The following is a 13,447-nucleotide window of genomic DNA, read 5'->3' on the forward strand; positions in this document are numbered from 1 at the left end:
GTGTGAACTGATAGGTCAGTGTGAGTGAGTGAGTGAGTAAGCAAGGCATGTTCATTTTCATAAAGTTTCATAGTTAAAGTAAGATAATTTGCAGAGGTGAGTACACATTCTTGCATAAATCACAAAAATGAATACCAACACAGTTTACTAGATCAAAGACTGGATTTTCAGAGAACTGCTTCAAGAATTCAAACAGAATGGCTTCCCTCAGTCCGTCAGTGAAGTACAGGATAATTTACCTCCCTCAAACAAGATCATAGGTCTTGGGGCAGTCAAACACAGAATGATATAAGCAAAGGCAGTTACCGCTCTCTCTGGCTATAAGAAACCTGGGGTGAAACTCCAAATCCAGATGTTTTTAAAAATCATTTCAAAATAGCTACAGTTTTTAAATTATTTGGACTAATTTTTAGAAGGCAGTTGTTAGTGCTGCAAACTCCTAACTATAGGTTTTCAATTTTAAATAAATATAAATTTACTTTCAAGGACAGCCAGGATTTCAACCTGTTCTTTTTTTAATAATGCTGTTAATTAAAATTCATACTGGATCTGTTTCAATAAATAGATATGAACAGTTGTAATCAGCACTGCTCTCACTGGTTGGCAAAGAGCTGCTACTAAAGGCCTTGAAGAATCTTTTAAGTAAGTTACAAATTCTTTTGAAATCATGATTATGCTTTACTTGCTTGGCAAGCTTTGCTCTGATGGTCTAGTTCTGACAAAATTGAAAATTGAGAATTTGCAGAGTTTAAATAAAAACAGAATTACTATGAAGGACTGGGAGGCAAGTCGAGAGGCATTTTGATGTGAACCATTTTTAAAGTCTTTATTGAATTTGTTACAATATTGCCTCTGTTTTACATTTTGGCCTTTTGGCCACGAGGCATGTGGGATCCTAGCTCCCCGACCAGAAATCAAACCCGCACCCCCTACATTGGAACGTAAAGTCTTAACCACTGGCCCGCCAGGTAAGGCCCAATTTTGAAAACTGCTGGCCTAATGTATACCAAGGCATTAGATACTTTCTCAGAGAATAGTACCAGACTTCATGGCCACCCTCAGCAAAGCCTGCCCTGAGAACTTCAGGAGGAGGGAGGGCCCTGTTTCCTCATATTAAATGAGGTAATGCTCTGAGCCTCCCTTTCTTTTTTAAGTCTCTGGCTTCTTAGAGCAGTCATCTGGAGGGAAATAGTACTGAATGGGGAGTTAGGATACTGGGTTCCCATTCCAGTGTGGATACCTTCTGGCTGTCCAACCCTGGGCAGGATATTTCTCCTTTTTGGGCCATCTGCAAAAATGTACTTATTGGAGGTCGGCTGACCAGATCAGACAAACAACAGCTGTGCTGGGCCTGACAGAACGGAACTCATTTAGACACAAGACATTATCAATGAATGTTACCGCTAAACAGAACATTTGCATGATTAGTTGGACTCTGTCATTTCCACCAGAGATGGGAAAGGACCTGTCCAAGGTCACACAGTTAGAGGCAGAATTGGATTAGAACCCAGGTTTCCTGACTCTCAATTCTATGCTCTGAACACCACACATACCTCAGAAGTCCTAAAGGAAGTACATTTCATCTCCTTGTATCACACATCTCTGAGACATGTTGCTGAGTTTGGTCTCCATCCTGCCTACTCATCAAAACTGCACTGGATTAAGCAGCTAAGTCCTTCCACTCTTTGCATGCAAAATTCTGCTCACACTAGTGGCCTGAAATCTGAAACAGGCAGGCTATGAACCAAACTTTGCCCAAACTCACCCTTTAGGAGCATGAGAGAAATGGGGGTCTGTGTTCCCTAGGGTACCCTCACTTTGGAGTCTCAAGGAACAAAAAACTTGGGGATGAATTTTTAGAGATCACTTCCCCAATTAAATTTCACTATCCAGATTATTGAATCGTGCAATGAATTTAGCAGGAAGGTCCCTCACAGGGGCAGAGAAATTCTTGGAAAGGAACTGTGGAGTCAGAAGAATCCCCCAGAGTTGGAGCTCTCAGTCTCCAGTCAGCACAGAGAAAGGGCTCTGCACCCAGGGCTGGCTTGTCAGTGGATGAGTGGAGCTCCCATCTTCAATACTTTAAAAACAAAACAAAACTCAAAAAGCCTCCTCCTTCACAGACCCTAACCAAACTACCAGCCCCTCCAGGTCTGGAATGTGAACAAACAGGACTAAATGAAAGTGAGGGTGCTAGATAAACCCTACACACCATGCCCATTTTATCATTTTTCCCTGCCTGATATCTCCTTGGACATTCTCCAAAGCCCAGCTCAAATGTCATTTCTGAAGACCCAATCAGAACAACCCGGGTTCATCCTGGCTCCACCATCTATTTGCTGTGTGACCTTGAACAAGTGGTTTAACTTCATTAGGCCTCAGTTTCTTCCCCTGCCAATGGGGGATCCTAATAATAACCATTTTATAGGACGATTAAGGGCTGACCCAAGGTCACTCCTGCAAAAGCCCCAGCATAGTGCCTGGCAGAAAACAGGACTCTATAAATATTGAATGAATTGCAAGGGAACCAGAACACTCACTCATCTCTTGAGGTCTGACCTAGCACTTTCCATTCTTCAGTCCCTGGCTTTCCCCCACCCTTTTGCCCAAAAGGGGGTAGAGAAGCCTGAGCCAACCTGTTCTTACCTTGCTAAGGTCCCCTAGGGCCATGATCTTGGCCACTGGCCTCTTGCTGAGTTGCTCCTTCACCCACAGCTCAAGTTGTTTGTTCCACTTCATGGTGAACACATAGAGGGCATAGGCCAGCAGAAGCAGCAGGCTCTCCCACCAGACAATGAGGTTATCCAGGAAGAAGAGGATGAGCATCATTAGGTCAAGGATGTAGAAGGTGATGTCACGGAACAAGGGCCACCAGGTGAGGTTGAGGATCTCCCGGGAGAAGAGGGCACAAGTGCCAATGACAAAGAGGATGTTGAACACCGCAGAGCCCACTATGGTGCCGATGCCCACATTGCTATGGGAGATGAAGATGCCAATGAGGGAGGTGAAGAGCTCGGGGGCAGAGCCTCCAGCAGCCATGAACGTAGCACCTGCCACATCCTCAGAGATCTGCAGCTTGTCTGTGATGACACCCAGGGCTGGGACAAAGTACTCGTCACAAACGATGGCCAAGGCTACAAACACATACAGCATGCCAAAGATGTGCAGGACCACCCAGCCCTGCCTCCGCTCCTTCACACTGAACAGGTCTCGGGGGTACTCTGCCTTGGGGTGGAAGTCTGGCTGCCCAGAAGGCAGTACTGAGGGACTGGGAGCCTCTGGCATCCCAGCTGTTGTCAGACTGGGGGAGGGGACAGTGGGCGAGACTGGGACTGGCTCCACAACCACACAGTGATGGACCTGAGTGGTCGGATTTGCCCTGACCCTGGGAGTTGCTGGAGTGGTGGGTGCTGGGGAAGGGTTCTTCACCAGCCCCCAGAAGGTGGCTGAGGATATTCCAACGGTTGGTGCACTGGTTCTGGACGAGGGATTCCTAGCCTTCCACGCAGCAGTAGGGGCTTTGGTTTCTGCTGGGCTGCTGCCTGTCGTGATGCTTACTGTCACCTGCCCCTCAGAGATGGCTGCGGTGTGCTCCAGGACTGTTCCCTGGGGTGGTGTCAGCTTGTTTTTTCCCACTAACCCCCGGTGGTTGGTTGAGCTATTATTGCCCACTCTTCTGGGGGTAGTTAGGGTCTTCTCTTCTACCACATTCCTTGGAGAAGTCAAGATGTCTGTTTCTAAGTCATTTATCAGGAAGGGTGGGGTGTTATCAGTTACTCCCTTGAGAGGAGTTGGGGTGGTTTCCTCCACTACTGTCTTGGAAGGGTTGGTCTCCAGTATTTTGTTGGTTGTCATAATTTCACTGTCTTTCACTGTTGCTTTGGGGGTGATCCCACGGCTCCTGGTCATTGTCATGAATGTGGATGGGTCGTAACTGGTCACCATCCTACCAAGTGGGGATGGGGTGTATTTCCTCACCTTTCCCCTGGCTTGAGTTGGGCGGTAGCTCTTCACTGCTCCCCTGGGTGTTGCTGGGGTATAATTATTTACTGCTGGTCTGCCTGAAGTTGGAGGGTAGTGATTCAGTGCTCCACTGGGTGTGGCTGGGGTGTCTTCCTTCACTTTTTCCGTGCGGGCTGCTGTTGGGCTGTCGCTGCTCTTGGGTGTTGCTGGAATGACGTTGGCTGTTCTTCTAGGTATACTGGGGGTGTTCTCCATTGTTACACCAGGTGTTGTTCCATCTCTGCCCACTGTGGCTTGGGGTGCCCATGTCTCAACCTCCATTTCAGAGCTAGATTTTGGAGGGTCATTGCTCACCATCATCATCTCATTGTTGGAAAGGTCCCGGCTGGCTAGTTTTACAGGCTGTTGGGAAGAGACTGCTGCCCACAGTGAGGGGAGCCCCCGGGGGCTCCTCAGGTACTGGTAGGTGGAACCCATGATCATAATTCCCAATAGGAAGAGGAGGCGCCTCCAATGAAGCCGCTTTGGCCAGAGTAACCGCCTCTCCTGTGCCCCCATCCTGATCAATTTCCCCATGATGGCCAGTTATGCCTGGTTACAGAAGGCCTCTCATTCTGTCCACTGAAAGATGGGGGCTGCTCTGGGATTCAGATTAGAAATCAGAGAAGATTCCTCCATGAAGCCCAGCCAGGGGGTAACCACAAACCTAGAAAGAAAAAAAAAAAGAAGAGGTTATTTGCTCCTAAAAGGAGAGCTGGGATCCACCAAACCCTTATCTGGAAGAGTGACTATTCACACAGGGGCCTTTGTAGTGAAAGTCAGTTGTTTCTGCTGGAACAAAACAACCCCTACCCCCTGCTCCAGGGGGCAATGTCTGCTCATGGGAAAAAGAGCATCTTGGGGTCCTCTTTACTGTGTAGGCATGCCAGCAGCCCAGGTTCCTGAGCTGGGTCTACCCAGCTCTCCTTGGGATCCTTGCAAGAGGTCTGCCCACACTCCACAGGTCCAGCCAGAGTTGCTGGGAGCTCAGTCATCTGTAGCTGGTGCCCCAGGCCACAAATCTTACCTTATCCAAGGCAAAAGGGAAGTAAGGAGATATGATTTTAAGCTTTAGACAGAAAGGGGCAGTAGTGGAAAGCAGTGCAAGGCTCTATGTGTTTTTACTGGACTGATTTTAAAACGATTCCACCGTCATTCAGAGAGGACAAAGCTTAAAATTTAACGTCATGAAGCTTCCCAGACGGTGTGTGGTGTCATGGGAGGAACATGGGGAATAGAGTCAAAGGCTGGGTTCCCAGATCTGCTGCTTACTAGCTGTGCCACCCTGGACAGGCTGAACCTCAGTGCTTCATCTGTAAAATGGGCATGATATCATATGCACTGATTATGCAAAGATTCTCTCTGAAAGGACATCTGGAACAGGGAAACTAAGGGTCAGGGATCAGAGGGAGACTTACTTTTAAGTATATCCTACTCTTCGGTTTAACTGTTTAACCTTTTTATCATGTGCATGTTATAATATTTTAAATTTAATTTCATAGAAATAATAATAGTAATAATAATACCCATCTATGTAAATAGTAATAACAATACCTATGTCACAGGAATGTTGGGAGAGTAAAAACACATCCGGTCTGGGAAAAGCATTGTACAGAATCAATGCCCCATAGGGGTTAATTTTACATAAGGACTCAGGAGGGAAAAACATTTAAGGCCCTCAAAGAATTCTCAATTTATAAAGAAGGGCAGAGAAGCCCAGCCCAACTAAATATGAAATCTCTCATCAATGTCCACAGGTGACTACAAAACAATAACTAGAAATGATCAGTTTTGCATATGAAGTAATATATTACAAGTTAGATGAATAACCCATAGAATCTTAGGTCGTTAAAGGTGGAAAGAATTACTGACACTGTTTAATGCAACTCCCCATTTCAGACATGAAGAAACTGAGGTCCAGAGAGATGTGACTTGCTCAACATCGCACAGCTAGTGAGCAGCAGTGCAGATGAGCTTTCTAATGTCCCAGTCTTTCCAGCATACCACACTAATTAGCAATGCAAATACAACTGTCTTAAAAAGCAAAAGAGGGGAAAGCAAAATAAGTATGGAATTAGTGAATTTCCTTCTTTGTCCTTGATTCCTATCATTGTCTTTCCACCATCTCCCTGTCTACCCTAACCCTCGCCATATACTCAACACTCTGAATCTCCAAAAGAAACTTTGGAGAGTATCTCTTTCTGGTGTGCCAGTGTTATGTAACAGGGCTGAGCTGGCACCCCAGCTGATCCCTCCTACCTAATCACATAATTTACCTTCAAACCTGGACATCTGGGTATCTTCTCAGTTCTGGATCCAGGGTCTCAAAGAGTAAGTCTGAAGCTGTACAGCAGGGAACACCCCATCTCCTGCTCCCAGCTCCCCTATGGAATCCTAATTCAAGGCAGGGTCAGGTATGAAGGGCATCTCAGGGGAAGGATATCCAATCCCTGCTAATACCCGCCTCTAAGAAGCTTATCAGGGCATTGTACAAGTTCTGGGTCCCACTGTCTCTGCCAGAGCCTGAGAGAGCAGACCTTCCCCCAAAGACATAGATGGATTCTCTGTGGGCCCCTGCATTCAAGGGGGAAACTGGCTTCTCAAACTAATTTCTAAGCTCTGAGAATGAGAGATGATCCACAGTTTCCGGAAAGATTTGGAAAGATTCTGAAGGCACTCTGTGGGAACCAAGAGAAAGTGCCTGAGGCTTAAAAGATCAGAAGACCTCAGTTAGCACCAGGCTTTGTTTGCTGCTGTGTGATTCTAAATGTAATTTAAATGTAAATGGAGAGATAATAACACCTGTCCTACCTATTTGAAGGGTGGATGTGATAATCAAAGTTAAAAATAAGGGAATATCTACTCAATTTTGCTGTAGAACCTAAAACTGCTCTAAGAAATAAAATCTATTTTTAAAAATGAGGGAATGTGGGAGAAATACTTTACAAACTTTAAAGCATTTCACACATGAAAAAATATTTTATTAGGCCTAAGGGAAATTCTTGAGGGACAGGGCACTGACAGATCTCCCCAGTGCAGGCTGGGACATACTGTCAACTGAAACAAAATGCACAACCTAAAAGTAAATAAAATCAAATGTTTTATTTGGGGCATTACTGAAGACTTAGGCCTGGAATACAACCTCTCAGATAGCTCTGAGGGACTGTTCCAAAGAGGTAAGGGAGCAGCCAGGATATACAGGAGTTTTTGCCAAAAAACCCCAGGTAGTCAAACATCAAAAGATTACAGCTAGTTAAAGAAAAACCAGACATCTCAAGTTGAGTTAACTGATTTTCTATACCTGGGACGATGCAAGAGTCTGGGCTTAAAGAAATTATTCCTTTGATATGCACCCTACCTATGGGGGTGGGGGCAGCTGCAGTGCCTGATGGCTTGATGACCACAGCATCCTTTGCTTACTGATATGGCAGGTGACATTATTTGTCCACAGCACCTCCTCTTGGTCATAAATTCGACCAACATTTGGGAGGCATTTTATGACCAATTTTGTCCCATGGCACTAAGAAGTGGTTCCTGGATCAGGCAAAGATTCTGTTGATAGGCCACTCAATGTGCTACTTTTTGGATCAGGCCCTACTGATAATCTAAAATTCTCTGGAATATGCTGGCGGTCCAGTGGTTAGGATTCGGTGCTTTCACTGCCGGGGCCCGGGTTCGACCCCTGGTCGGGGAACTACGATCCCACAAACCGCATGGCACAGCCTAAAAAAAAAAAAAAAAAAAAAAAAAAAATTTATCTGGATCTCCTGTCTTACTAGTCTATTATGATCCAGGAAATATTTTCCCTTGCTGCTTCTTCCCATACCTAGAGTTGCACTATTACGATTATTCTACATAAAGTTTTACAATTTAAAAGATCCATTGTCTGGCCACTGACGAGTAGTATTTTAATAGCGACTCAAACCAGTAAGATGCAAGGGGCATCCCCATAAGAGAGTGCAAAAGATGTAGCCTCCACAAAATCTAGAAAGTTTACTCCCAAAAACAGTCTAAGAAAGTAAAGGGCCTTCATTGTACAGGTGGATGCAATGAAGGTTAAAATGACAAAGGCCCCTTCTTGGCTGGGACCCCTTATGACAAATTTCTCTGAGAGCTGGCACAGCCAGACCAAAAACAACAATAAAAAACTGCTCAGAATCCCAGTCTATTCGACTGGCTGTCAAATGAACACCATTATGTGTACCGCCCAGATGGCAGAGACCAAGCTCTCAAACACACACACACACACACACACACACACACACACACACACAGACACACACACACACACACACACACACACAGACACACACACACACACAGACACACACACACACACACACACACACACACACACACACACACACACACACACACACACACACACACACACACACACACACACCTCTAAGAATATCAGGTAGAACCTTCACATCTCAAAGACACAAGGAGAGAACTGCAAGTTCTCCCTAGAAGGGCTTTTGTTTCTTTAAGGTCAGAATTCTGAAAAAACGTTTTATCAAGCTGGCTTTCTCTAACTTAACTGCTTACACAATAAAAAGCCCCATACTGGCCATTTTCAGGGAGAGATTTTCTTTAATTCCCAATTAAGTAAGTACTTGTAGCTAAGTTTGTATATACATAAACCTGGCTGGGGTATTAGTTGGAGGCTGGCTTTCTGATGCCCCTCATTTAGGAAAGATGTTAGGCCACTCTCTTACCTAATCACCCAGTTTAGACAGCTCAGTGTCTCTCAACTGAGCAACCTAGTGTCTTTCAACCAGGCTCCCCTAGTATCTTTCAGCTGGGAGGTACTTTTTCCCAATGTCTTTCAACCAGGTCCCCCCCCCGTATCTTTCAACTGGGTAGCCAGGTACCTATTGTACACTGCCAATTAAAACTCAGGAACATCAACCAATAATCGGGAGATCTGAGAACCAGGAGAGACTCACCCAAATTCACCTGGACTCTCCAAGGAGGCGAATGGGCACAAGAGGCCTCTGCTGGTACCAAGGCTCTGGTTCCTCCTAGAGTTCAGGCGAAGGAGGGAAGTCTGCTCTGGGTCCCTTTATGGTCACCCAAACTGTCAACTGAAAAAAAAAAAAAGCACAACCTAAAACTTGAGAATTATGTTTTATTTGGGGAATTACTAAGGACTTAAGCCCAGGATACAGCCTCTCAGATAGTTCTGAGGGACTACTCTGAAGAGGTAAGGGAGGAGCCAGGATACACAGGAGTTTTTGCAGAAAACCCAGGTAGCTGAACATCAAAAGATTACTGCTAGTTAAAGGAAAACTAGACATCTCAAGTTAATGAGTTTAGTGTTCTTCTATGTATGGGAAGATGCAAGCATCTGGGCTTAATGAAATTATTCCTTTGATATGCACCTTAAGTATCTAGGGCCAGTAGCCTGTTTATCTCCATCCTGAGTTCCCCTCCGGCTGCACCACTGGGAGGGAGTGGGGGGCAGCTGCAGTGGCTGATGGCTTGATGGTCACGTCATCCTTTGTTTACTGATATGGCAGGCAACATCCTTTGTCCACAATCCCAAGATACCTGAGGAATTGTGCGTCTAGCTCATGGCCGGAGCTGACTGACATGGGAGTGGAGCAAGGCAATGGGGGCGGGGGGTGTCTCATGAGCCTACCCACTCACCTGAAACCATTTCAATCATTCAGCTAACTCTGCCTGATACTTACTGATTGCTCCTCTTTCCCCTCTCTGTTTCCCCCAAGGTACAGGGATAGCATGCTGCTTTGATTACTTCCATCTGAAATAGCAGGTAATCCCTCACAGCTTCATCCGTGCCCTATTTCACCCTGAGTGAAGGTACCCAGATCCCTCTGCTGAAGCACACAGCGGTGCTCACTCTCTGTGGAAGAGCTGTCTTCATCTCTGGGTGTCCAGGGGTCACTCTGGGTGTTGGAAGCCTGGGTAGAGGGGCTGACCTCCGCTAGTTACCACATCGTTGCCTCCTAAGAGTGCTGCAGGCAAAACCAGATCTAGTTACACCAAGTGTCTAATACAGCCACAATTTGGTTCAGAAAGATGGAAAAAGGAACCCAATTCATGAGGTGAAATTATGAGTGATCTTTTTTTTCTAGAATAATTCCTCTATTTTTACAACGTTATTTGTGCAATATAGAAAATTCAGGAGAGGGCTTCCCTGGCAGTCCAGTGGTTAAGACTCTGCACTTCCACTGCAAGGGGTGTGGGTTTGATCCCTGGTCGGGGAACTAAGATCCTGCAGGCCGCCATGCGGCATGGCCAAAAACAAAGAAAAAAAAAAGAAAAGAAAATTCAGGAGAGGAAACGAATACTCAGAAAAGGATTCCTTTCTCTCATACACTCATAACTGTTACCAAGGAGTTCTTTCTAGCGTCTAACCTAATTCCCAACTGTTGGGGGCGAACCTGGTTCCTTCTGTCTTGTTCTCATGGGGTTGCGGCACACTTTGAAATTCAACAGGCTATAGAAAAGTTTGCTGCTCAACCAAGAGTGGAAGCACTGTCTGTACCAGTGGTGTGAGTTTAGGCAAGAATTTAACTTCTCAATGACTGTAAAATGAGGGTGATAATGACACTACTTGCTTGGTAGGCTTATTGTAAGAATTAAGTAATATGTTAATATGTAAAACACATTAACAGTGGCTGGTACTGTTGTTGTTATTCTGCTTTTGGAGATCATAGTCAGACTGTGTTGGGGGGAAGCAGATCTCCATGCATTCCATTGTGACAACGCTTTACTGTGTAATGACCTGATTAATGTTCGCATTAATCTCTTACTAGCAGGTGACCTCCTCTCTTAATCACGGCTGAAACCCCAGAGTCCAGAACGGTGTCTGGCACTCAATAAATATATTTGTTGGGGCTTCCCTGGTGGCGCAGTGGTTAAGAATCCGCCTGCCAATGCAGGGGACACGGGTTCGAGCCCTGGTCTGGGAAGATCCCACATGCTGCGGAGCAACTGAACCTGTGCGCCAAAACTACTGAGCCTGCACTCTAGAGCCCGCGAGCCACAACTACTGAGCCCGTGTGCTGCAACTACTGAAGCCCACGTGCCTAGAGCCCATGCTCCGCAACAAGAAGCCACCGCAATGAGAAGCCCGTGCACCACAACAAAGAGTAGCCCCCGCTCGCCATAACTAGAGAAAGCCCCGCACACAGCAAGAAAGACCCAATGCAGCCATAAATAAATAAATAAATAACTCTGTGCCTCTGTTTAAAAATTAATTAATTAATTAATATATTTGTTGATGGACTGAAGATGCACATCCCAGTGAGGAGATGCTCAGAGATGGAGCACCTGAGCTACACATGTGTGGGGTGGGGAGATGCCCACTCACAAAGGCTCACGGCCTTTCAGAGCTCAAACTGCTGGAGAAAGACCAGCACCACCAAGGAGGGGAAGCTGATCTGCTTTTTCTACAAAGTTGTCTTATTTCATCCTCTCCCTGGAACAGTGTGGCAGGACAGGTGAGGTAAATCTAGCTCTGACCCTCACAATAATATCGGGGGCTGAGGAAGGCGGGGCTTTGGGGCTGGGCAGGACGGCAGGTAGGCCTTTCCTCTCCCACCCTCTGCAGCTCAAGGCCTTTCCCATGGTTCTATTAGAACAGGAGGGAGAAGGAATTAGGCTTTGCACCTGACACTGAGGGTTTGTGGCTGAGGCTGGTTTATTTCTGGGCCTACCTCAGGAGTTGATATCAACCCTACAGTTGCACGGTGGAATTAGACAAGATTTGGCAGGGGGTACAAAATCCAATGCCTTCAGGGCCTGGGTGGGTAAAATTAAGCTAAATCAGCTCTATTCAAAGTCAGCAGAGAGTAATGAGGGCTGTGTCTGGACAGAGAATGAATGACCCATCAATAAGCATTCCAATGTAAAACAGTTTAAAAATATTAAAGGCAAACAAAATGGGGCTGCGGCTGAATTTGACCTACTAGTACTTTGCAACCTCTAATAAAGTAACAAGTCTGACCAGGAGCAAGTCTCCAAAGGTCTCTCATTCTCAGGTTCCTCATTTATAAAACCAAGAAAGACGAACTTCCTCATGGGGTTGCTATAAGAGGTACAGTGAGAACTTGTGGGGAAGCACTTGGATCTGTCAGATACTGAACTGTGTCACAGTTCAAGACCTTCTGTTTATATTGTTTTAATTGTTTATATTATATCATTTATAGGATTTCTTTTAAACGACTGTGCAGTTGTCACTGGTGGAAATGAACAAAATAAGCCCCCAAACATCCCACGACATTTCATCTCTCCAAGCCAGTGGCTGGAGCCATACCTGAAGCAGGGAGTTGCAGGGGATGACACTTCAGGTTGGTAAGCAGTTCAGAGACAGGTTTTTGGCTTCACAGTCAGGTACCCATCCCGAGGGGCCTGGGGTCTAGAGGAGAGATCAGACAGGCTCTATCAGAGGGCTTCCGTGTGGCCATGCAGGAATCCACACAGTACCAGTACAACTAACAACTCCTCTCTAGGTGAGTGTGAAACAGCCCACTGAGTAAAACTCACCCTGTCAAATCTGATTTTACAAAGGAATGTCAACTGAAGCAACAGTGAGGGGTATTTTTGGCTTATCAATTGAAAAAGACTAAAAAATTTAATATCCAGTGCTGGTGAAGACACTGGGGATAGAGGGTAAATCTGATACAGCAGCACAAGTGATGCTGTTAAACTGTAAGTGAGATCATGGCTCTCTATACTCCAAATTTTCCAGCGGCTTCCCACCTCAGAGGAAAAGCTCCAATGATGGTCTGCCAGCATTGCCTGTAAGGCAAAAACTGAAATCTATCTAAACATTGATGGAAAACTGGTTACATAAATGATATCACATCTTTCCAATAGTCAATTACATAGCAATTAAAAGGAATGAATATACACACTCACACGCGCATAGGTAGAAACAACTTTGCAAAGACTATGTAAGAATAGCTGTACTTTTGTCACCAGTAGATATAGAATGAATAAAACCAACCAAACAAAAAAGACCTGGTACTTCATCTCTCAAACCCAGCAGCTGGAACCATACTTGAGGCAAGGAGATATATATGGTTACTTCTAGGAAAAAATCACTAATTTCTCACTTCATGTACTTTGAAACTGTTTGAATTTTTCCCATATAAATGAATTACTTTTATAACTTTTTTAAAACTAGTTTTGTTTTGCTTTATCTGCTTTTTCATTGAAATATACTACCAAAGTTTTAAGAGGGTGAGGAGTGAGCCTGGCAAGACAGATGCAGGCCCAGATCATGAGAGGCCTTTAAAAATTTAGAGTTTATGGACTTCCCTGGTGGCGCAGTGGTTAAGAATCCGCCTGCCAATGCAGGGGACATGGGTTCGATCCTTGGCCCGGGAAGATCCCACATGCTGCAGGGCAACTAAGCCCACGTGCCACAACTACTGAAGCCTGCACATCTAGAGCCCGTGCTCCGCAA

The 13,447-nt window shown here is 45.5% G+C and overlaps 1 protein-coding gene across 4 annotated transcripts in view; it reads right to left on the reverse strand.

Moving 5' to 3' along the window:
• SLC24A1 (solute carrier family 24 member 1) overlaps positions 1-4,539 on the reverse strand; it is a 31,012-nt gene extending 26,473 nt beyond the window's left edge. For all 4 annotated transcript variants that reach the window (XM_036842599.1, XM_036842597.1, XM_036842598.1 and 1 more), the window contains exon 1: positions 2,647-4,539. In XM_036842599.1, coding sequence (XP_036698494.1) covers positions 2,647-4,539 — 1,893 coding nt within the window. The remainder of the gene's footprint in view (positions 1-2,646) is intronic.
• Between the last annotated feature and the right edge of the window lie 8,908 nt (positions 4,540-13,447).

Source organism: Balaenoptera musculus, chromosome 2 (assembly GCF_009873245.2).
Source record: "Balaenoptera musculus isolate JJ_BM4_2016_0621 chromosome 2, mBalMus1.pri.v3, whole genome shotgun sequence".
Classification (NCBI taxonomy): Eukaryota; Metazoa; Chordata; class Mammalia; order Artiodactyla; family Balaenopteridae; genus Balaenoptera; species Balaenoptera musculus.